General features: G+C 56.1%; 1 protein-coding gene across 1 annotated transcript in view; it reads right to left on the bottom strand.

Annotated features, from left to right (window-relative positions):
• The window catches only part of DMBT1L1 (scavenger receptor cysteine-rich domain-containing protein DMBT1), a 39,462-nt gene that overhangs the window by 2,381 nt on the left and 13,173 nt on the right, over positions 1–23,908 (bottom strand). Inside the window, exons 15-50 of the mRNA XM_086752827.1 lie at positions 23,444–23,712; positions 23,112–23,141; positions 22,660–22,698; positions 21,750–21,903; positions 21,310–21,524; positions 20,512–20,590; positions 20,158–20,217; positions 19,006–19,274; positions 18,674–18,703; positions 18,222–18,260; positions 17,325–17,478; positions 16,885–17,099; positions 16,087–16,165; positions 15,733–15,792; positions 14,581–14,849; positions 14,249–14,278; positions 13,797–13,835; positions 12,887–13,040; positions 12,447–12,661; positions 11,660–11,738; positions 11,306–11,365; positions 10,153–10,421; positions 9,821–9,850; positions 9,369–9,407; positions 8,471–8,624; positions 8,031–8,245; positions 7,268–7,312; positions 6,880–6,939; positions 6,291–6,308; positions 5,728–6,030; positions 5,396–5,425; positions 4,944–4,982; positions 4,046–4,199; positions 3,606–3,820; positions 1,761–1,911; positions 61–272 (exon numbers count right to left, since the gene is read on the bottom strand). Of these exons, the coding sequence (XP_086608953.1) occupies positions 61–272; positions 1,761–1,911; positions 3,606–3,820; positions 4,046–4,199; positions 4,944–4,982; positions 5,396–5,425; positions 5,728–6,030; positions 6,291–6,308; positions 6,880–6,939; positions 7,268–7,312; positions 8,031–8,245; positions 8,471–8,624; positions 9,369–9,407; positions 9,821–9,850; positions 10,153–10,421; positions 11,306–11,365; positions 11,660–11,738; positions 12,447–12,661; positions 12,887–13,040; positions 13,797–13,835; positions 14,249–14,278; positions 14,581–14,849; positions 15,733–15,792; positions 16,087–16,165; positions 16,885–17,099; positions 17,325–17,478; positions 18,222–18,260; positions 18,674–18,703; positions 19,006–19,274; positions 20,158–20,217; positions 20,512–20,590; positions 21,310–21,524; positions 21,750–21,903; positions 22,660–22,698; positions 23,112–23,141; positions 23,444–23,712 (4,472 nt within the window). The remainder of the gene's footprint in view (positions 1–60; positions 273–1,760; positions 1,912–3,605; positions 3,821–4,045; positions 4,200–4,943; positions 4,983–5,395; positions 5,426–5,727; positions 6,031–6,290; positions 6,309–6,879; positions 6,940–7,267; positions 7,313–8,030; positions 8,246–8,470; positions 8,625–9,368; positions 9,408–9,820; positions 9,851–10,152; positions 10,422–11,305; positions 11,366–11,659; positions 11,739–12,446; positions 12,662–12,886; positions 13,041–13,796; positions 13,836–14,248; positions 14,279–14,580; positions 14,850–15,732; positions 15,793–16,086; positions 16,166–16,884; positions 17,100–17,324; positions 17,479–18,221; positions 18,261–18,673; positions 18,704–19,005; positions 19,275–20,157; positions 20,218–20,511; positions 20,591–21,309; positions 21,525–21,749; positions 21,904–22,659; positions 22,699–23,111; positions 23,142–23,443; positions 23,713–23,908) is intronic.

Here is a 23,908-nt window from a genome sequence, read left to right as displayed (position 1 = left end):
AACAATCGGTGAATTAGCAAGTAACTGGGAAGCAGGTTTCTGCTTTAAACATGAACTTACATGTTTTCTGATCTGCTGGAGTGAAATGATAATCAGCCTGAAACCCTCTGTACGTGTGCCGAGAGTTACTGTAAAATCGAACAGTCAGCAGGTTTGAGGAAGATGTGTATGTGCGTAAAGAACCAGAACAAAATTTCCCGAGGAGAGGAGAGGTCTGGAATGGCCCATCATATACTTCCACAAAGTCAGACAGGCATCTGCCACCTTCCATCCTGGGGAGCAAACATGATTATTTAGTTAAATACTTCATTATTATTAATTTTTTTAAATTTCCTTTCTTTTTAAAATTCAGATTAACTGCTCAAAGCAAAAGAGTACATTTTACTGACATGACTATCAAATATTTGGAACAGAAATTACAGACTCCAATTTCTGTCTTACTAGATGCCAGCCACATTTTTGACTAAATAAAGAAAAACTGATATATTGTTCATCTTGGATGTACTAAAAGCTTTGAAAAAGACCCTTGAATTCAAGCAGCTGTCTGCTTCATACGTCCAAGATGTCAATCCCATACATTCATCTTCCCATGTAATAGTGTCGTGGTTTTGTTTAGTGAGGGGGGGCCTAAGGTGGTAGCTTCTGTAGGAAACTGCTAGAAGTCGCTCCCCTTTGTTCAGGGGACTTGGCCAGGCCTAGGGCGGACCCACTGCTGGCCAAGGCCGAGCCGATTGGTAGCAGAATGTCCCGTGATATCGCCTCTGCGATAACGTATTTAAGAATGGGAAAACAGAGAAAAAGAGAGAGAGGAGAGAAGATGTGAAGAAGCTGAGCGGGGGCAGAGGCGCAGAGGGGGAGGCGCGAGCCTCATGGGCCTTGCAGGCCTCACCCTCTGGCCTCTCGCCAGGCAGCCGACTGGGCCCGACTCGGTCCAGCCCGGCTGCAAGAAGTGGAGAGGAGATGAGAAGTGAATAAGATGTAAAAAAAAGATCCTGAGAGACATCTACCAGCCTGTTGTGAGGAACGGCTGCAGATGCCAAGGTCAGTTCAGAAGGAGGGGGAGGAGTAATGCGACTCCTGGCCAAGATTCCCCTGCAGCCTGTGGTGACGACCATGGTGGAGCAGGTTGTCCCCCTGCAGCCCATGGAGGCCCACGGAGGAGCAGAGATCCACTTGGAGCCCGTGAAGGACCCCGTACCGGGGGAGGTGGATGCCTGAAGGCAGCTGTGGCCCGTGGAGGGCCCGCTGGGACAGCTGTTCTGGAGAAACTGAACTCCGTGGAAGAGATCATCCACGCCGGAGCAGTTCCACGAAGGACTGTGGCCCGTGGGAGGGACCCCACAATGGAGCAGGGGAGGAATGTGAGGAGTTCTTCCCCCGACCATGAAGCAGCGGCGTAAAACAACGTATGATGAACTGACTGCAAACCCCATTCCCTCTTCCCCCCTGTGCCGCTCGGGGGGGGAAGGTAGTAGAGATAATGTTAAGCTTGGGAAGAGGGAGGGGTGGGGGGAGGTTATCTTGTTTTCGGTCTCATTATCCTGCTGTTTGTAGTAATAAATGAATAGTTTTCCCCAAGTTGAGTCTGTTTTGCCCGTGACGGTAACTTTAAGGATTTCTCCCTGTCCTTATCTCAAACCTCGAGCCGTTTTTCCTTATATTTTCTCTCCCTGTTCTCTCGGAAGGTGGGGGGAGTGAGAGAGAGACTGCGTAGTCTGGTCCGATTGGGGCTGAACTACGACAAATAGATTTTTACTTACTGAACATCTCTAAATGTGAGTGTGACACGGAAGTTGCTCTGTGCTTCTATTTCCCAAACACAGTTGGCATTGTTCGGATAATTTCTGGGGTAAAATGGGCTCTGCAATGTACCAGATGGAGAGGAAAGCAAGCCTCCACAAGAATAATCTTCTGCAGAGAAAAAGATGAGAAGAAAAACACATGTATACACCATTTAAAGTTACTTTTGGAATATGTCTATGTAGAATGTGTAACTCTAAAATTTAGAAGCAGTGACTTCTATCAGCTTCAGCAGGGGATTGGACCAGATGTCCTCAAGAAGTCTCTTCCAGCCCCAGCCATTTTGAGATTCTGTGGTCCATAACTAGGCACAGGAACTAGTCAGACCCCTCAACCCCTCCAAATCTACCTGAGGTCGATAACAGGGTGGGCATCAGGCTGGAGCTATCTGGTGCTGCAGGGAGAGAGCAGGAGGTGAGCAGGAAGCATTTTGCTTATTAGCAACCATCTGGGTGTCACCTTTCCCCAGAAGGGCCCCACATTGACCACCTCTATTTGTGTGGCAGGTGCCTCTGTGGCTGTATCTCAGTCTTCCCCCTCCATTCCAACAGCCCTGAGTGCAGCTCATGTTAAGCATGTGCAAAAGCTCCTATCAGCAGAGGCTTGAATGTCTTTGCTAATCATCGTGATGACGGGACAGAGGGGACCCTGAGCAAGCTTGCTGAAAAAACCAAAAGGAGAGAAGTAGCTGATCCATCAGAGGGTGCTGCTGCCATCCAAAGGGACCTGGACAGGCTGGAGAAATGGGCCAACAGAAAACTCATTCAGTTGAACAAGGAGAGCTGTCAAATCCTGCTCCCAGGTAAGAACAACCCAAGGACCACTACATGCTGTGGGCCGCCCAGCCAGGTGACAGCTATTGAGAAAAGACGCTAAGGGTTCTGATGGACCCCCAGCTCAACACGAGCCAGCAATGGTTTAGCAAGGGGGTATTGGACTAGATGGCATCCAGAGGTTCCTTCCAACAACAGCCACACTCTGATTCTGTGATGCTGAGCAAGGGCAAGAGATAACCAGACCCCTCAAACCTTCCAGACCTACCTGGCGTTGACGACACGGGAGGGGTGAACCTGGAGCTACCTGGCACTGCAGGGAGAAAACAGCAAGTGAGATAGCAGCATTTTCCTCAAGACAAAGAGCCCGGGGGGAGTCAGCCCTCCCCAAAGGGAGCCCTGGGACACACAAACCCAAGATGTGCACTGGGCACTGTAACTTGGTGGGACCGAGCAAGACCAACCTCAGCCATCCCGTGATTGTGGGATCCTGAGCGGGGGCAGGAGATCACCACACCCCTCAAACCCTCCAGGCCCCACCTCAGATCAGCGATACAACAGGAGCTGAGCTGGAGCAACCTTGTGCTGCAGGCAGAGAGCAGCAGCCACGCTTGCTCCTCAACTGCTCCTCAGCTGCAGAAAGGAGTTCACTGCACTGCGTGTGGACCCATCAGCCCCTTTTATGTCGGGAAACAAGTAGGAACCATGAGCAGGAACATTGGCCTCTGCAGCTGCAGCAATGAGCATGCCACAAACAAGCAACTCCTCTGCCTGCCATAAAGGCCAGGAAATCAGGAATGGTTCAGCAGCAGCAGTGGCAGAGGTGGAGAAAGCCCTGTCCCTGCCCGTCAGGCAAAGAAAGAGCATTGTGGCAGCAGTCTGGTGGCAGACCCCACCAAAAAGAGGCCCCTGAGCCAAAACGCCTGTCAGTGGGAGCACAGGCTCTGGAGGTGTCAGGAGCCATCAGAAGGCCCTTGAGGAAGAGTTGGTGCTTCTGGCCTGGCAACGAGTAAAGGACGGCTCTGCTCTTACCCGTGGTGCTGCTGGAGGCAGGAAACGAGTAGTAGTAGGCCTGGAAACCCCTGCGCGTGATGCTGCCGTCACTGCGAAACAGGACGGTCAGCTGGTGCCCGGACGACTGGAAGACGCGACCGTCGTTCCTGCAAACGGTCCCGAGGAGCGGGCCCGCAGGGGACCCGCCGTCGTACACCTCAATGGCGTCAAACTGGCAGCTGGTGCCTTCCAGCCTGCGGAGGGAGAGCAGGGGCTGTCTGCACCGCGCGCTGTGCCACCTCCCAGCACCAGCACCGGCACGAGCTGTGGGGCTCAACCAAACCAACCCCGCTGCCAGCCTCGTCCCGGGAGTCGCAAAGAGACACCAAGGCCTCGCAATGGCGACAAAGCCCTCTTTGCATCCACAGCCAGCACTGGGCACCCTGCGCACACCACAGCTGCCACCCTGCCACACTCACTCGACATTCAAAAACTGGAGCTCCACTCTGCGATCCAGCTCCCGCAGCCGTATGCGCCACACGCAGTGGGCATTGTTGGGGTAGGAGTTGGGGTAGCCGGGGCTCTGGAATGAGCCGGATGAATCCTGAAGCAAGCCGCCGCAGGGGCCAGGCTCTGAGGAAAGGAGAAGAGCAGGGGATGGGCAGAGAACTCTTGAAATCCCATTGTCAGAAGCCGTCAGAAAAGGCACGGCCACCAGCAAGGAGGCTCTGCCACAGCCCCAGAGAGATCCCTCACGTGGCTGCATTCCAAACCTCATCCCTGCTTTCCCCCAGCCCAGAGTGCAGGTTACGCTGGTCACAGGCTGTAAACCCTAACAGCAGAGCCTGGCCATCGTGTGGGACACGTGAGACTGGAGATAAGCAGATCCCTCAATCCCTCCAGACCTAAATGTGGTCAACGACATTGGGAGAGTTCAGCTGGAGCTGCTTGCTGCTGTAGGGACAGAGCAGCAGGCGAGCCAGCAGCATTTTGCCCAAGAGGAACAAGCTGCTGGGAGTCACCCCGCTCCAAGAGACAGGCTCTTCCCAGTGGTGCCCAGTGATGGGACAAGCGGCCAAGGGCACAAACTGAAACAGAGTAGGTTCCCTCTGAAGGACAGGAAAGGCTTTTTCACTGTGAGAGTGACTGAGCATGGGCACAGGTTGCCCAGAGAACTGGTGGACTCTCCATCCTTGGGGAGAGGCAAGAACCGTCTGGACATGGTTTGGGCAGCCAGGTACAGGCGACCCAGCTTTAGCCGAGGGGTAGAACAAGATGATGGTCAGATGTCTCTTCCAACACCAACTGGAATTGTGATTTTGTGATCCATAACTGGGGGCAGGAGCTAGTCAGACCCCTCAACCCCTCCCGACATACCTGCGGTTGATGACATGGGGGAAGTCGTGCTGGAGATACCTGGTAATGCAGGGAGAGAGCATCAGGTGAGCCAGCAGTGTTTTTCCCAAGAGGAACATGCTGCTGGGAGTCACACCTCTCCAAAGGGAACTCCACGATAAGGAAACCCAGAACTCACAGGCAGCACCCACAGCACTGAGCTAGGCAGCTGCAGCACCAACTGCCCCACCACTTGCTCAAGGGCATTACCACTGCGGCACCACGAAGACCATCCCCACACCTCTCCACGGAAGAAGTGGCTGCTCAGTGCCTAAGGATCCCAAGCAATCCTGCATTGCCCTGAGCATCTAGGGTATTAGCCAGGGTCTGTAAGTGCAGCCAGTGTTTGGGTCTTGTGCTCTGATGGACACAGAGCATCGCAGAGGTAGAGCACCGCAAGGAGGAGAGGCATGTAAAGAGAAATCTCAGGTTACCTGTTGTGGGTGGCACGGTGAGTCCCGAGTCTGGAAGGAGAAAAGCAGAGGGCGTGAGGCACTCGGAGCCCTTGGCTGCCCTCGCAGCTCATGCTATAACCTCAAGCCCCTCCTCGCACCCTGCTCTGCGCAGGAACCGTCACCCAGAAACCAGAGCTCCCATGCACAGGCTGCAAGGGCAGGCATGGTGCTCCCTCTGAAACAGGAGCCTCTGTGACACGGACATGCACCCACCAGCCCCTGCTGCTCTGCCTGGCCAGCCTTCTCCCAACCTCACACAAACTCCACGTGGGATTTCCTCTGGAACACACCACCGGAACGCAAACACCCACCTGAGCATATGACAGAAGCATCCCCGTGATAACAGCCAGAGTACGACTCCCTGTAAGGGCACTGCCACAAGTAATCTTCAGAGCCCACACAATTCACCTCCGTCAGCATGTACGGGTGCCAGTCGCTCGAAGGGAAATAGTGCATCACACCAAGAGGGGAGCCGCACTCCAGCTGCCTGCACACCACCTGAGCGTCTTGCATGTCCCACCGGTACCCACACACTTTCACCCAGCCTCCAAAATAGAAGATTTCCACGTTGCCTGCACATCTGTTTGGCCCAGCGCTCAGCCGCAGCAACAGCTCTTGGGGAGAAACAAAAGCCCTGGTCAGGCCAGCAGTGCTCTACTTTCAGTCAGTGACCTTTGATGGGACAGCGCAGGCTCCCACATCGTCCCCGGGCACAGCTGATCCCCGACACCCAGCGGCATCCACCCACAGCACAGCACAGGGGAAGCAGCCCCGTCTCAGGCTCCCACGCTGGGGGATGGAGGGGCTGGGGGAGCAGCAGGCATGCACATGCCCGATCCTGGGACCAGGATGAGGGCCTGGCAGGCAGACTCACCATCAGCAATGACTGGAACTGCAGAGGAGAACAAGCAGAAAAAAAACACATGGAGAGGAAGCGTATTAGGAGAAATCCTGGGGGAGACTTCAACGTGCTTTACTCTTTCCCCAGTGAGTCAAATCAAGTTCCCAGGGAGAGCGCAAGCCACAGAAAATTGCGTGCTTGCTGGTAAGAATGCTGGCTGCCAGGAGGCTGAGCAATCCCTGAAATCCGGGCTCCTAAATAACCATGTCCTTGCGCACACTCCTGGCCCCACCAAAAACCAAACACAGGAGGCTTTTGGTCTGCGAGCTCCACCTTACACGTTGCATCAATGTCAGAGGTTTCCACGCAATTTATGCACTCCCTTACTCATCACCCATGGCCAGCAGTATTTCTATGTCATAAACATTTCTCCAGTCACTCATACGATTAACCGTTACCAAGCACGGGGTTTACGTTCTGAATAACATCACACAACTACTTCTCAGAGGATCACACAAGGCATGTCCCAACAGCACAACGGCAGTCAACTTCAGAAGCCGCGTTTCACACCTGAATTAGGCCTGGCACGTAAAGGGGAAAACCAGTACTAAACCCCACTTACAAGTCGAGGTCGTTGTGGCTGGGCTCGGTGTAGTCGTTGGGCTCATTGTAGACGTGGCGGCTAGAGGAAAATAAATACCCACTGTGAGATCCAACATTAAGCAAAGCAAGATAACACTGAAACACAACGACAGAGATTCCGCAGCCCAAGCTCTGCCAAGAAGAGCCTTTCCCCACCGCAAACGTGTGCAGGAGGGGAAGACAGCTCAAACTATGCAGAGGATGAGACTCTCAGAGAAGAGACACAAGATGTCAAATCCCCGCACATTGTGGTAGCACATGGCCATAAGGCACTGGTTTACAGAGGACCCAAAACTCAGGAACAGTGTGTAGTAACCGTCCCCCAGTGCCACACATCGGCAGCGACCCATCCACCCCTCCAGGCTTACGTGGAGTCGACGACGTGGGGGCAGGGAAGCTGGAGCTATCTGGCACTGCAGGGAGAGAGCAGTGAGTAAGACAGCAGCATTTTTCCAAACACAAAGAGCCTGGGGGAGTCAGCCCTCCCCAAAGGGAGCCCTGGGACACACAAACCCAAGATGTGCACTGGGCACTGTAACTTGGTGGGACCGAGCAAGACCAACCTCAGCCATCCCGTGATTGTGGGATCCTGAGCGGGGGCAGGAGATCACCACACCCCTCAAACCCTCCAGGCCCCACCTCAGATCAGCGATACAACAGGAGCTGAGCTGGAGCAACCTTGTGCTGCAGGCAGAGAGCAGCAGCCACGCTCGCTCCTCAACTGCTCCTCAGCTGCAGAAAGGAGTTCACTGCACTGCGTGTGGACCCATCAGCCCCTTTTATGTTGGGAAACAAGTAGGAACCATGAGCAGGAACATTGGCCTCTGCAGCCGCAGCAATGAGCATGCCACAAACAAGCAACTCCTCTGCCTGCCATAAAGGCCAGGAAATCAGGAATGGTTCAGCAGCAGCAGTGGCAGAGGTGGAGAAAGCCCTGTCCCTGCCCGTCAGGCAAAGAAAGAGCATTGTGGCAGCAGTCTGGTGGCACACCCCACCAAAAAGAGGCCCCTGAGCCAAAACGCCTGTCAGTGGGAGCACAGGCTCTGGAGGTGTCAGGAGCCATCAGAAGGCCCTTGAGGAAGAGTTGGTGCTTCTGGCCTGGCAACGAGTAAAGGACGGCTCTGCTCTTACCCGTGGTGCTGCTGGAGGCAGGAAACGAGTAGTAGTAGGCCTGGAAACCCCTGCGCGTGATGCTGCCGTCACTGCGAAACAGGACGGTCAGCTGGTGCCCGGACGACTGGAAGACGCGACCGTCGTTCCTGCAAACGGTCCCGAGGAGCGGGCCCCCAGGGGACCCGCCGTCGTACACCTCAATGGCGTCAAACTGGCAGTTGGTGCCTTCCAGCCTGCGGAGGGAGAGCAGGGGCTGTCTGCACCGCGCGCTGTGCCACCTCCCAGCACCAGCACCGGCACGAGCTGTGGGGCTCAACCAAACCAACCCCGCTGCCAGCCTCGTCCCGGGAGTCGCAAAGAGACACCAAGGCCTCATGATGGTGACAAAGCCCTCCTTGCATCCACAGCCAGCACCGGGCACCCTGCGCACACCACAGCTGCCACCCTGCCACACTCACTCGACATTCAAAAACTGGAGCTCCACTCTGCGATCCAGCTCCTGCAGCCGTATGCGCCACACGCAGTGGGCATTGTTGGGGTAGGAGTTGGGGTAGCCGGGGCTCTGGAATGAGCCGGATGAATCCTGAAGCAAGCCGCCGCAGGGGCCAGGCTCTGAGGAAAGGAGAAGAGCAGGGGATGGGCAGAGAACTCTTGAAATCCCATTGTCAGAAGCCGTCAGAAAAGGCATGGCCACCAGCAAGGAGGCTCTGCCACAGCCCCAGAGAGATCCCTCACGTGGCTGCATTCCAAACCTCATCCCTGCTTTCCCCCAGCCCAGAGTGCAGGTTACGCTGGTCACAGGCTGTAAACCCTAACAGCAGAGCCTGGCCATCGTGTGGGACACGTGAGACTGGAGATAAGCAGATCCCTCAATCCCTCCAGACCTAAATGTGGTCAACGACATTGGGAGAGTTCAGCTGGAGCTGCTTGCTGCTGTAGGGACAGAGCAGCAGGCGAGCCAGCAGCATTTTGCCCAAGAGGAACAAGCTGCTGGGAGTCACCCCGCTCCAAGAGACAGGCTCTTCCCAGTGGTGCCCAGTGATGGGACAAGCGGCCAAGGGCACAAACTGAAACAGAGTAGGTTCCCTCTGAAGGACAGGAAAGACTTTTTCACTGTGAGAGTGACTGAGCATGGGCACAGGTTGCCCAGAGAACTGGTGGACTCTCCGTCCTTGGGGAGAGGCAAGAACCGTCTGGACATGGTTTGGGCAGCCAGCTACAGGCGACCCAGCTTTAGCCGAGGGGTAGAACAAGATGATGGTCAGATGTCTCTTCCAACACCAACTGGAATTGTGATTTTGTGATCCATAACTGGGGGCAGGAGCTAGTCAGACCCCTCAACCCCTCCCGACATACCTGCGGTTGATGACATGGGGGAAGTCGTGCTGGAGATACCTGGTAATGCAGGGAGAGAGCATCAGGTGAGCCAGCAGTGTTTTTCCCAAGAGGAACATGCTGCTGGGAGTCACACCTCTCCAAAGGGAACTCCACGATAAGGAAACCCAGAACTCACAGGCAGCACCCACAGCACTGAGCTAGGCAGCTGCAGCACCAACTGCCCCACCACTTGCTCAAGGGCATTACCACTGCGGCACCACGAAGACCATCCCCACACCTCTCCACGGAAGAAGTGGCTGCTCAGTGCCTAAGGATCCCAAGCAATCCTGCATTGCCCTGAGCATCTAGGGTATTAGCCAGGGTCTGTAAGTGCAGCCAGTGTTTGGGTCTTGTGCTCTGATGGACACAGAGCATCGCAGAGGCAGAGCACCCCAAGGAGGAGAGGCATGTAAAGAGAAATCTCTGGTTACCTGTTGTGGGTGGCACGGTGAGTCCCGAGTCTGGAAGGAGAAAAGCAGAGGGCGTGAGGCACTCGGAGCCCTTGGCTGCCCTCGCAGCTCATGCTATAACCTCAAGCCCCTCCTCGCACCCTGCTCTGCGCAGGAACCGTCACCCAGAAACCAGAGCTCCCATGCACAGGCTGCAAGGGCAGGCATGGTGCTCCCTCTGAAACAGGAGCCTCTGTGACACGGACATGCACCCACCAGCCCCTGCTGCTCTGCCTGGCCAGCCTTCTCCCAACCTCACACAAACTCCACGTGGGATTTCCTCTGGAACACACCACCGGAACGCAAATACCCACCTGAGCATATGACAGAAGCATCCCCGTGATAACAGCCAGAGTACGACTCCCTGTAAGGGCACTGCCACAGGTAATCTTCAGAGCCCACACAATTCACCTCCGTCAGCATGTACGGGTGCCAGTCGCTCGAAGGGAAATAGTGCATCACACCAAGAGGGGAGCCGCACTCCAGCTGCCTGCACACCACCTGAGCGTCTTGCATGTCCCACCGGTACCCACACACTTTCACCCAGCCTCCAAAATAGAAGATTTCCACGTTGCCTGCACATCTGTTTGGCCCAGCGCTCAGCCGCAGCAACAGCTCTTGGGGAGAAACAAAAGCCCTGGTCAGGCCAGCAGTGCTCTACTTTCAGTCAGTGACCTTTGATGGGACAGCGCAGGCTCCCACATCGTCCCCGGGCACAGCTGATCCCCGACACCCAGCGGCATCCACCCACAGAACAGCACAGGGGAAGCAGCCCCGTCTCAGGCTCCCACGCTGGGGGATGGAGCGGCTGGGGGAGCAGCAGGCATGCACATGCCCGATCCTGGGACCAGGATGAGGGCCTGGCAGGCAGACTCACCATCAGCAGTGACTGGAACTGCAGAGGAGAACAAGCAGAAAAAAAAACACATGGAGAGGAAGCGTATTAGGAGAAATCGTGGGGGAGACTTCAACGTGCTTTACTCTTTCCCCAGTGAGTCAAATCAAGTTCCCAGGGAGAGCGCAAGCCACAGAAAATTGCGTGCTTGCTGGTAAGGATGCTGGCTGCCAGGAGCCTGAGCAATCCCTGAAATCCAGGCTCCTAAATAACCATGTCCTTGCGCACACTCCTGGCCCCACCAAAAACCAAACACAGGAGGCTTTTGGTCTGCGAGCTCCACCTTACACGTTGCATCAATGTCAGAGGTTTCCACGCAATTTATGCACTCCCTTACTCATCACCCATGGCCAGCAGTATTTCTATGTCATAAACATTTCTCCAGTCACTCATACGATTAACCGTTACCAAGCACGGGGTTTACGTTCTGAATAACATCACACAACTACTTCTCAGAGGATCACACAAGGGATGTCCCAACAGCACAACGGCAGTCAACTTCAGAAGCCGCGTTTCACGCCTGAATTAGGCCTGGCACGTAAAGGGGAAAACCAGTACTAAACCCCACTTACAAGTCGAGGTCGTTGTGGCTGGGCTCGGTGTAGTCGTTGGGCTCATTGTAGACGTGGCGGCTAGAGGAAAATAAATACCCACTGTGAGATCCAACATTAAGCAAAGCAAGATAACACTGAAACACAACGACAGAGATTCCGCGGCCCAAGCTCTGCCAAGAAGAGCCTTTCCCCACCACAAACGTGTGCAGGAGGGGAAGACAGCTCAAACTATGCAGAGGATGAGACTCTCAGAGAAGAGACACAAGATGTCAAATCCCCGCACATTGTGGTAGCACATGGCCATAAGGCACTGGTTTACAGAGGACCCAAAACTCAGGAACAGTGTGTAGTAACCGTCCCCCAGTGCCACACATCGGCAGCGACCCATCCACCCCTCCAGGCTTACGTGGAGTCGACGACGTGGGGGCAGGGAAGCTGGAGCTATCTGGCACTGCAGGGAGAGAGCAGTGAGTAAGACAGCAGCATTTTTCCAAACACAAAGAGCCTGGGGGAGTCAGCCCTCCCCAAAGCAAGCCCTGGGACACACAAACCCAAGATGTGCACTGGGCACTGTAACTTGGTGGGACCAAGCAAGACCAACCTCGACCATCCCGTGATTGTGGGATCCTGAGCGGGGGCAGGAGATCACCACACCCCTCAAACCCTCCAGGCCCCACCTCAGATCAGCGATACAACAGGAGCTGAGCTGGAGCAACCTTGTGCTGCAGGCAGAGAGCAGCAGCCACGCTCGCTCCTCAACTGCAGAAAGGAGTTCAATGCACTGCGTGTGGACCCATCAGCCCCTTTTATGTTGGGAAACAAGTAGGAACCATGAGCAGGAACATTGGCCTCTGCAGCTGCAGCAATGAGCATGCCACAAACAAGCAACTCCTCTGCCTGCCATAAAGGCCAGGAAAACCGAGAATGGTTCAGCAGCAGCAGTGGCAGAGGTGGAGAAAGCCCTGTCCCTGCCTGTCAGGCAAAGAAAGAGCATTGTGGCAGCAGTCTGGTGGCAGACCCCACCAAAAAGAGGCCCCTGAGCCAAAACGCCTGTCAGTGGGAGCACAGGCTCTGGAGGTGTCAGGAGCCATCAGAAGGCCCTTGAGGAAGAGTTGGTGCTTCTGGCCTGGCAACGAGTAAAGGACGGCTCTGCTCTTACCCGTGGTGCTGCTGGAGGCAGGAAACGAGTAGTAGTAGGCCTGGAAACCCCTGCGCGTGATGCTGCCGTCACTGCGAAACAGGACGGTCAGCTGGTGCCCGGACGACTGGAAGACGCGACCGTCGTTCCTGCAAACGGTCCCGAGGAGCGGGCCCCCAGGGGACCCGCCGTCGTACACCTCAATGGCGTCAAACTGGCAGTTGGTGCCTTCCAGCCTGCGGAGGGAGAGCAGGGGCTGTCTGCACCGCGCGCTGTGCCACCTCCCAGCACCAGCACCGGCACGAGCTGTGGGGCTCAACCAAACCAACCCCGCTGCCAGCCTCGTCCCGGGAGTCGCAAAGAGACACCAAGGCCTCATGATGGTGACAAAGCCCTCCTTGCATCCACAGCCAGCACCGGGCACCCTGCGCACACCACAGCTGCCACCCTGCCACACTCACTCGACATTCAAAAACTGGAGCTCCACTCTGCGATCCAGCTCCCGCAGCCGTATGCGCCACACGCAGTGGGCATTGTTGGGGTAGGAGTTGGGGTAGCCGGGGCTCTGGAATGAGCCGGATGAATCCTGAAGCAAGCCGCCGCAGGGGCCAGGCTCTGAGGAAAGGAGAAGAGCAGGGGATGGGCAGAGAACTCTTGAAATCCCATTGTCAGAAGCCGTCAGAAAAGGCATGGCCACCAGCAAGGAGGCTCTGCCACAGCCCCAGAGAGATCCCTCACGTGGCTGCATTCCAAACCTCATCCCTGCTTTCCCCCAGCCCAGAGTGCAGGTTACGCTGGTCACAGGCTGTAAACCCTAACAGCAGAGCCTGGCCATCGTGTGGGACACGTGAGACTGGAGATAAGCAGATCCCTCAATCCCTCCAGACCTAAATGTGGTCAACGACATTGGGAGAGTTCAGCTGGAGCTGCTTGCTGCTGTAGGGACAGAGCAGCAGGCGAGCCAGCAGCATTTTGCCCAAGAGGAACAAGCTGCTGGGAGTCACCCCGCTCCAAGAGACAGGCTCTTCCCAGTGGTGCCCAGTGATGGGACAAGCGGCCAAGGGCACAAACTGAAACAGAGTAGGTTCCCTCTGAAGGACAGGAAAGACTTTTTCAGTGACTCAGTCATTGTGAGAGTGACTGAGCATGGGCACAGGTTGCCCAGAGAACTGGTGGACTCTCCGTCCTTGGGGAGAGGCAAGAACCGTCTGGACATGGTTTGGGCAGCCAGCTACAGGCGACCCAGCTTTAGCCGAGGGGTAGAACAAGATGATGGTCAGATGTCTCTTCCAACACCAACTGGAATTGTGATTTTGTGATCCATAACTGGGGGCAGGAGCTAGTCAGACCCCTCAACCCCTCCCGACATACCTGCGGTTGATGACATGGGGGAAGTCGTGCTGGAGATACCTGGTAATGCAGGGAGAGAGCATCAGGTGAGCCAGCAGTGTTTTTCCCAAGAGGAACATGCTGCTGGGAGTCACACCTCTCCAAAGGGAACTCCACAATAAGGAAACCCAGAACTCACAGGCAGCACCCACAGCACTGAGCTAGGCAGCTGCAGCACCAACTGCCCCACCACTTGCTCAAGGGCATTACCACTGCGGCACCACGAAGACCATCCCCACACCTCTCCACGGAAGAAGTGGCTGCTCAGTGCCTAAGGATCCCAAGCAATCCTGCATTGCCCTGAGCATCTAGGGTATTAGCCAGGGTCTGTAAGTGCAGCCAGTGTTTGGGTCTTGTGCTCTGATGGACACAGAGCATCGCAGAGGCAGAGCACCCCAAGGAGAAGAGGCATGTAAAGAGAAATCTCAGGTTACCTGTTGTGGGTGGCACGGTGAGTCCCGAGTCTGGAAGGAGAAAAGCAGAGGGCGTGAGGCACTCGGAGCCCTTGGCTGCCCTGGCAGCTCATGCTATAACCTCAAGCCCCTCCTCGCACCCTGCTCTGCGCAGGAACCGTCACCCAGAAACCAGAGCTCCCATGCACAGGCTGCAAGGGCAGGCATGGTGCTCCCTCTGAAACAGGAGCCTCTGTGACACGGACATGCACCCACCAGCCCCTGCTGCTCTGCCTGGCCAGCCTTCTCCCAACCTCACACAAACTCCACGTGGGATTTCCTCTGGAACACACCACCGGAACGCAAATACCCACCTGAGCATATGACAGAAGCATCCCCGTGATAACAGCCAGAGTACGACTCCCTGTAAGGGCACTGCCACAGGTAATCTTCAGAGCCCACACAATTCACCTCCCTCGGCATGTACGGGTGCCAGTCGCTCGAAGGGAAATAGTGCATCACACCAAGAGGGGAGCCGCACTCCAGCTGCCTGCACACCACCTGAGCGTCTTGCATGTCCCACCGGTACCCACACACTTTCACCCAGCCTCCAAAATAGAAGATTTCCACGTTGCCTGCACATCTGTTTGGCCCAGCGCTCAGCCGCAGCAACAGCTCTTGGGGAGAAACAAAAGCCCTGGTCAGGCCAGCAGTGCTCTACTTCCAGTCAGTGACCTTTGATGGGACAGCGCAGGCTCCCACATCGTCCCCGGGCACAGCTGATCCCCGACACCCAGCGGCACCCACCCACAGCACAGCACAGGGGAAGCAGCCCCGTCTCAGGCTCCCACGCTGGGGGATGGAGGGGCTGGGGGAGCAGCAGGCATGCACATGCCCGATCCTGGGACCAGGATGAGGGCCTGGCAGGCAGACTCACCATCAGCAATGACTGGAACTGCAGAGGAGAACAAGCAGAAAAAAAACACATGGAGAGGAAGCGTATTAGGAGAAATCCTGGGGGAGACTTCAACGTGCTTTACTCTTTCCCCAGTGAGTCAAATCAAGTTCCCAGGGAGAGCGCAAGCCACAGAAAATTGCGTGCTTGCTGGTAAGGATGCTGGCTGCCAGGAGGCTGAGCAATCCCTGAAATCCGGGCTCCTAAATAACCATGTCCTTGCGCACACTCCTGGCCCCACCAAAAACCAAACACAGGAGGCTTTTGGTCTGCGAGCTCCACCTTACACGTTGCATCAATGTCAGAGGTTTCCACGCAATTTATGCACTCCCTTACTCATCACCCATGGCCAGCAGTATTTCTATGTCACAAACATTTCTCCAGTCACTCATACGATTAACCGTTACCAAGCACGGGGTTTACGTTCTGAATAACATCACACAACTACTTCTCAGAGGATCACACAAGGCATGTCCCAACAGCACAACGGCAGTCAACTTCAGAAGCCGCGTTTCACGCCTGAATTAGGCCTGGCACGTAAAGGGGAAAACCAGTACTAAACCCCACTTACAAGTCGAGGTCGTTGTGGCTGGGCTCGGTGTAGTCGTTGGGCTCATTGTAGACGTGGCGGCTAGAGGAAAATAAATACCCACTGTGAGATCCAACATTAAGCAAAGCAAGATAACACTGAAACACAACGACAGAGATTCCGCAGCCCAAGCTCTGCCAAGAAGAGCCTTTCCCCACCGCAAACGTGTGCAGGAGGGGAAGACAGCTCAAACTATGCAGAGGATGAGACTCTCAGAGAAGAGACACAAGATGTCAAATCCCCGCACATTGTGGTAGCACATGGCCATAAGGCACTGGTTTACAGAGGACCCAAAACTCAGGAACAGTGTGTAGTAACCGTCCCCCAGTGCCACACATCGGCAGCGACCCATCCACCCCTCCAGGCTTACGTGGAGTCGACGACGTGGGGGCAGGGAAGCTGGAGCTATCTGGCACTGCAGGGAGAGAGCAGTGAGTAAGACAGCAGCATTTTTCCAAACACAAAGAGCCTGGGGGAGTCAGCCCTCCCCAAAGGGAGCCCTGGGACACACAAACCCAAGATGTGCACTGGGCACTGTAACTTGGTGGGACCGAGCAAGACCAACCTCAGCCATCCCGTGATTGTGGGATCCTGAGCGGGGGCAGGAGATCACCACACCCCTCAAACCCTCCAGGCCCCACCTCAGATCAGCGATACAACAGGAGCTGAGCTGGAGCAACCTTGTGCTGCAGGCAGAGAGCAGCAGCCACGCTCGCTCCTCAACTGCTCCTCAGCTGCAGAAAGGAGTTCACTGCACTGCGTGTGGACCCATCAGCCCCTTTTATGTTGGGAAACAAGTAGGAACCATGAGCAGGAACATTGGCCTCTGCAGCTGCAGCAATGAGCATGCCACAAACAAGCAACTCCTCTGCCTGCCATAAAGGCCAGGAAAACCGAGAATGGTTCAGCAGCAGCAGTGGCAGAGGTGGAGAAAGCCCTGTCCCTGCCCGTCAGGCAAAGAAAGAGCATTGTGGCAGCAGTCTGGTGGCAGACCCCACCAAAAAGAGGCCCCTGAGCCAAAACGCCTGTCAGTGGGAGCACAGGCTCTGGAGGTGTCAGGAGCCATCAGAAGGCCCTTGAGGAAGAGTTGGTGCTTCTGGCCTGGCAACGAGTAAAGGACGGCTCTGCTCTTACCCGTGGTGCTGCTGGAGGCAGGAAACGAGTAGTAGTAGGCCTGGAAACCCCTGCGCGTGATGCTGCCGTCACTGCGAAACAGGACGGTCAGCTGGTGCCCGGACGACTGGAAGACACGACCGTCGTTCCTGCAAACGGTCCCGAGGAGCGGGCCCCCAGGGGACCCGCCGTCGTACACCTCAATGGCGTCAAACTGGCAGTTGGTGCCTTCCAGCCTGCGGAGGGAGAGCAGGGGCTGTCTGCACCGCGCGCTGTGCCACCTCCCAGCACCAGCACCGGCACGAGCTGTGGGGCTCAACCAAACCAACCCCGCTGCCAGCCTCGTCCCGGGAGTCGCAAAGAGACACCAAGGCCTCATGATGGTGACAAAGCCCTCCTTGCATCCACAACCAGCACCGGGCACCCTGCGCACACCACAGCTGCCACCCTGCCACACTCACTCGACATTCAAAAACTGGAGCTCCACTCTGCGATCCAGCTCCCGCAGCCGTATGCGCCACACGCAGTGGGCATTGTTGGGGTAGGAGTTGGGGTAGCCGGGGCTCTGGAATGAGCCGGATGAATCCTGAAGCAAGCCGCCGCAGGAGCCAGGCTCTGAGGAAAGGAGAAGAGCAGGGGATGGGCAGAGAACTCTTGAAATCCCATTGTCAGAAGCCGTCAGAAAAGGCATGGCCACCAGCAAGGAGGCTCTGCCACAGCCCCAGAGAGATCCCTCACGTGGCTGCATTCCAAACCTCATCCCTGGTTTCCCCAGCCCAGAGTGCAGGTTACGCTGGTCACAGGCTGTAAACCCTAACAGCAGAGCCTGGCCATCATGTGGGACACGTGAGACTGGAGATAAGCAGATCCCTCAATCCCTCCAGACCTAAATGTGGTCAACGACATTGGGAGAGTTCAGCTGGAGCTGCTTGCTGCTGTAGGGACAGAGCAGCAGGCGAGCCAGCAGCATTTTGCCCAAGAGGAACAAGCTGCTGGGAGTCACCCCGCTCCAAGAGACAGGCTCTTCCCAGTGGTGCCCAGTGATGGGACAAGCGGCCAAGGGCACAAACTGAAACAGAGTAGGTTCCCTCTGAAGGACAGGAAAGACTTTTTCACTGTGAGAGTGACTGAGCATGGGTACAGGTTGCCCAGAGAACTGGTGGACTCTCCGTCCTTGGGGAGAGGCAAGAAACGTCTGGACATGGTTTGGGCAGCCAGCTACAGACGACCCAGCTTTAGCCGAGGGGTAGAACAAGATGATGGTCAGATGTCTCTTCCAACACCAACTGGAATTGTGATTTTGTGATCCATAACTGGGGGCAGGAGCTAGTCAGACCCCTCAACCCCTCCCGACATACCTGCGGTTGATGACATGGGGGAAGTCGTGCTGGAGATACCTGGTAATGCAGGGAGAGAGCATCAGGTGAGCCAGCAGTGTTTTTCCCAAGAGGAACATGCTGCTGGGAGTCACACCTCTCCAAAGGGAACTCCACAATAAGGAAACCCAGAACTCACAGGCAGCACCCACAGCACTGAGCTAGGCAGCTGCAGCACCAACTGCCCCACCACTTGCTCAAGGGCATTACCACTGCGGCACCACGAAGACCATCCCCACGCCTCTCCACGGAAGAAGTGGCTGCTCAGTGCCTAAGGATCCCAAGCAATCCTGCATTGCCCTGAGCATCTAGGGTATTAGCCAGGGTCTGTAAGTGCAGCCAGTGTTTGGGTCTTGTGCTCTGATGGACACAGAGCATCGCAGAGGTAGAGCACCGCAAGGAGGAGAGGCATGTAAAGAGAAATCTCAGGTTACCTGTTGTGGGTGGCACGGTGAGTCCCGAGTCTGGAAGGAGAAAAGCAGAGGGCGTGAGGCACTCGGAGCCCTTGGCTGCCCTGGCAGCTCATGCTATAACCTCAAGCCCCTCCTCGCACCCTGCTCTGCGCAGGAACCGTCACCCAGAAACCAGAGCTCCCATGCACAGGCTGCAAGGGCAGGCATGGTGCTCCCTCTGAAACAGGAGCCTCTGTGACACGGACATGCACCCACCAGCCCCTGCTGCTCTGCCTGGCCAGCCTTCTCCCAACCTCACACAAACTCCACGTGGGATTTCCTCTGGAACACACCACCGGAACGCAAATACCCACCTGAGCATATGACAGAAGCATCCCCGTGATAACAGCCAGAGTACGACTCCCTGTAAGGGCACTGCCACAGGTAATCTTCAGAGCCCACACAATTCACCTCCCTCGGCATGTACGGGTGCCAGTCGCTCGAAGGGAAATAGTGCATCACACCAAGAGGGGAGCCGCACTCCAGCTGCCTGCACACCACCTGAGCGTCTTGCATGTCCCACCGGTACCCACACACTTTCACCCAGCCTCCAAAATAGAAGATTTCCACGTTGCCTGCACATCTGTTTGGCCCAGCGCTCAGCCGCAGCAACAGCTCTTGGGGAGAAACAAAAGCCCTGGTCAGGCCAGCAGTGCTCTACTTCCAGTCAGTGACCTTTGATGGGACAGCGCAGGCTCCCACATCGTCCCCGGGCACAGCTGATCCCCGACACCCAGCGGCATCCACCCACAGCACAGCACAGGGGAAGCAGCCCCGTCTCAGGCTCCCACGCTGGGGGATGGAGGGGCTGGGGGAGCAGCAGGCATGCACATGCCCGATCCTGGGACCAGGATGAGGGCCTGGCAGGCAGACTCACCATCAGCAGTGACTGGAACTGCAGAGGAGAACAAGCAGAAAAAAAACACATGGAGAGGAAGCGTATTAGGAGAAATCCTGGGGGAGACTTCAACGTGCTTTACTCTTTCCCCAGTGAGTCAAATCAAGTTCCCAGGGAGAGCGCAAGCCACAGAAAATCGCGTGCTTGCTGGTAAGGATGCTGGCTGCCAGGAGGCTGAGCAATCCCTGAAATCCGGGCTCCTAAATAACCATGTCCTTGCGCACACTCCTGGCCCCACCAAAAACCAAACACAGGAGGCTTTTGGTCTGCGAGCTCCACCTTACACGTTGCATCAATGTCAGAGGTTTCCACGCAATTTATGCATTCCCTTACTCATCACCCATGGCCAGCAGTATTTCTATGTCATAAACATTTCTCCAGTCACTCATACGATTAACCGTTACCAAGCACGGGGTTTACGTTCTGAATAACATCACACAACTACTTCTCAGAGGATCACACAAGGCATGTCCCAACAGCACAACGGCAGTCAACTTCAGAAGCCGCGTTTCATGCCTGAATTAGGCCTGGCACATAAAGGGGAAAACCAGTACTAAACCCCACTTACAAGTCGAGGTCGTTGTGGCTGGGCTCGGTGTAGTCGTTGGGCTCATTGTAGACGTGGCGGCTAGAGGAAAATAAATACCCACTGTGAGATCCAACATTAAGCAAAGCAAGATAACACTGAAACACAACGACAGAGATTCCGCAGCCCAAGCTCTGCCAAGAAGAGCCTTTCCCCACCGCAAACGTGTGCAGGAGGGGAAGACAGCTCAAACTATGCAGAGGATGAGACTCTCAGAGAAGAGACACAAGATGTCAAATCCCCGCACATTGTGGTAGCACATGGCCATAAGGCACTGGTTTACAGAGGACCCAAAACTCAGGAACAGTGTGTAGTAACCGTCCCCCAGTGCCACACATCGGCAGCGACCCATCCACCCCTCCAGGCTTACGTGGAGTCGACGACGTGGGGGCAGGGAAGCTGGAGCTATCTGGCACTGCAGGGAGAGAGCAGTGAGTAAGACAGCAGCATTTTTCCAAACACAAAGAGCCTGGGGGAGTCAGCCCTCCCCAAAGGAAGCCCTGGGACACACAAACCCAAGATGTGCACTGGGCACTGTAACTTGGTGGGACCGAGCAAGACCAACCTCAACCATCCCGTGATTGTGGGATCCTGAGCGGGGACAGGAGATCACCACACCCCTCAAACCCTCCAGGCCCCACCTCAGATCAGCGATACAACAGGAGCTGAGCTGGAGCAACCTTGTGCTGCAGGCAGAGAGCAGCAGCCACGCTCGCTCCTCAACTGCTCCTCAGCTGCAGAAAGGAGTTCACTGCACTGCGTGTGGACCCATCAGCCCCTTTTATGTTGGGAAACAAGTAGGAACCATGAGCAGGAACATTGGCCTCTGCAGCTGCAGCAATGAGCATGCCACAAACAAGCAACTCCTCTGCCTGCCATAAAGGCCAGGAAAATCGAGAATGGTTCAGCAGCAGCAGTGGCAGAGGTGGAGAAAGCCCTGTCCCTGCCCGTCAGGCAAAGGAAGAGCATTGTGGCAGCAGTCTGGTGGCAGACCCCACCAAAAAGAGGCCCCTGAGCCAAAACGCCTGTCAGTGGGAGCACAGGCTCTGGAGGTGTCAGGAGCCATCAGAAGGCCCTTGAGGAAGAGTTGGTGCTTCTGGCCTGGCAACGAGTAAAGGACGGCTCTGCTCTTACCCGTGGTGCTGCTGGAGGCAGGAAACGAGTAGTAGTAGGCCTGGAAACCCCTGCGCGTGATGCTGCCGTCACTGCGAAACAGGACGGTCAGCTGGTGCCCGGACGACTGGAAGACGCGACCGTCGTTCCTGCAAACGGTCCCGAGGAGCGGGCCCCCAGGGGACCCGCCGTCGTACACCTCAATGGCGTCAAACTGGCAGTTGGTGCCTTCCAGCCTGCGGAGGGAGAGCAGGGGCTGTCTGCACCGCGCGCTGTGCCACCTCCCAGCACCAGCACCGGCACGAGCTGTGGGGCTCAACCAAACCAACCCCGCTGCCAGCCTCGTCCCGGGAGTCGCAAAGAGACACCAAGGCCTCATGATGGTGACAAAGCCCTCCTTGCATCCACAACCAGCACCGGGCACCCTGCGCACACCACAGCTGCCACCCTGCCACACTCACTCGACATTCAAAAACTGGAGCTCCACTCTGCGATCCAGCTCCCGCAGCCGTATGCGCCACACGCAGTGGGCATTGTTGGGGTAGGAGTTGGGGTAGCCGGGGCTCTGGAATGAGCCGGATGAATCCTGAAGCAAGCCGCCGCAGGGGCCAGGCTCTGAGGAAAGGAGAAGAGCAGGGGATGGGCAGAGAACTCTTGAAATCCCATTGTCAGAAGCCGTCAGAAAAGGCATGGCCACCAGCAAGGAGGCTCTGCCACAGCCCCAGAGAGATCCCTCACGTGGCTGCATTCCAAACCTCATCCCTGCTTTCCCCCAGCCCAGAGTGCAGGTTACGCTGGTCACAGGCTGTAAACCCTAACAGCAGAGCCTGGCCATCGTGTGGGACACGTGAGACTGGAGATAAGCAGATCCCTCAATCCCTCCAGACCTAAATGTGGTCAACGACATTGGGAGAGTTCAGCTGGAGCTGCTTGCTGCTGTAGGGACAGAGCAGCAGGCGAGCCAGCAGCATTTTGCCCAAGAGGAACAAGCTGCTGGGAGTCACCCCGCTCCAAGAGACAGGCTCTTCCCAGTGGTGCCCAGTGATGGGACAAGCGGCCAAGGGCACAAACTGAAACAGAGTAGGTTCCCTCTGAAGGACAGGAAAGACTTTTTCAGTGACTCAGTCATTGTGAGAGTGACTGAGCATGGGCACAGGTTGCCCAGAGAACTGGTGGACTCTCCGTCCTTGGGGAGAGGCAAGAACCGTCTGGACATGGTTTGGGCAGCCAGGTACAGGCGACCCAGCTTTAGCCGAGGGGTAGAACAAGATGATGGTCAGATGTCTCTTCCAACACCAACTGGAATTGTGATTTTGTGATCCATAACTGGGGGCAGGAGCTAGTCAGACCCCTCAACCCCTCCCGACATACCTGCGGTTGATGACATGGGGGAAGTCGTGCTGGAGATACCTGGTAATGCAGGGAGAGAGCATCAGGTGAGCCAGCAGTGTTTTTCCCAAGAGGAACATGCTGCTGGGAGTCACACCTCTCCAAAGGGAACTCCACAATAAGGAAACCCAGAACTCACAGGCAGCACCCACAGCACTGAGCTAGGCAGCTGCAGCACCAACTGCCCCACCACTTGCTCAAGGGCATTACCACTGCGGCACCACGAAGACCATCCCCACACCTCTCCACGGAAGAAGTGGCTGCTCAGTGCCTAAGGATCCCAAGCAATCCTGCATTGCCCTGAGCATCTAGGGTATTAGCCAGGGTCTGTAAGTGCAGCCAGTGTTTGGGTCTTGTGCTCTGATGGACACAGAGCATCGCAGAGGCAGAGCACCCCAAGGAGAAGAGGCATGTAAAGAGAAATCTCAGGTTACCTGTTGTGGGTGGCACGGTGAGTCCCGAGTCTGGAAGGAGAAAAGCAGAGGGCGTGAGGCACTCGGAGCCCTTGGCTGCCCTGGCAGCTCATGCTATAACCTCAAGCCCCTCCTCGCACCCTGCTCTGCGCAGGAACCGTCACCCAGAAACCAGAGCTCCCATGCACAGGCTGCAAGGGCAGGCATGGTGCTCCCTCTGAAACAGGAGCCTCTGTGACACGGACATGCACCCACCAGCCCCTGCTGCTCTGCCTGGCCAGCCTTCTCCCAACCTCACACAAACTCTACGTGGGATTTCCTCTGGAACACACCACCGGAACGCAAATACCCACCTGAGCATATGACAGAAGCATCCCCGTGATAACAGCCAGAGTACGACTCCCTGTAAGGGCACTGCCACAGGTAATCTTCAGAGCCCACACAATTCACCTCCCTCGGCATGTACGGGTGCCAGTCGCTCGAAGGGAAATAGTGCATCACACCAAGAGGGGAGCCGCACTCCAGCTGCCTGCACACCACCTGAGCGTCTTGCATGTCCCACCGGTACCCACACACTTTCACCCAGCCTCCAAAATAGAAGATTTCCACGTTGCCTGCACATCTGTTTGGCCCAGCGCTCAGCCGCAGCAACAGCTCTTGGGGAGAAACAAAAGCCCTGGTCAGGCCAGCAGTGCTCTACTTCCAGTCAGTGACCTTTGATGGGACAGCGCAGGCTCCCACATCGTCCCCGGGCACAGCTGATCCCCGACACCCAGCGGCACCCACCCACAGCACAGCACAGGGGAAGCAGCCCCGTC

Source organism: Chlamydotis macqueenii, chromosome 7, assembly GCF_036417535.1.
Source record: "Chlamydotis macqueenii isolate bChlMac1 chromosome 7, bChlMac1.mat, whole genome shotgun sequence".
In the NCBI taxonomy this organism is placed as follows: Eukaryota; Metazoa; Chordata; class Aves; order Otidiformes; family Otididae; genus Chlamydotis; species Chlamydotis macqueenii.
Note: the sequence above shows the minus strand (reverse complement) of the source record. Positions and strands in the feature narration are given on the sequence as shown.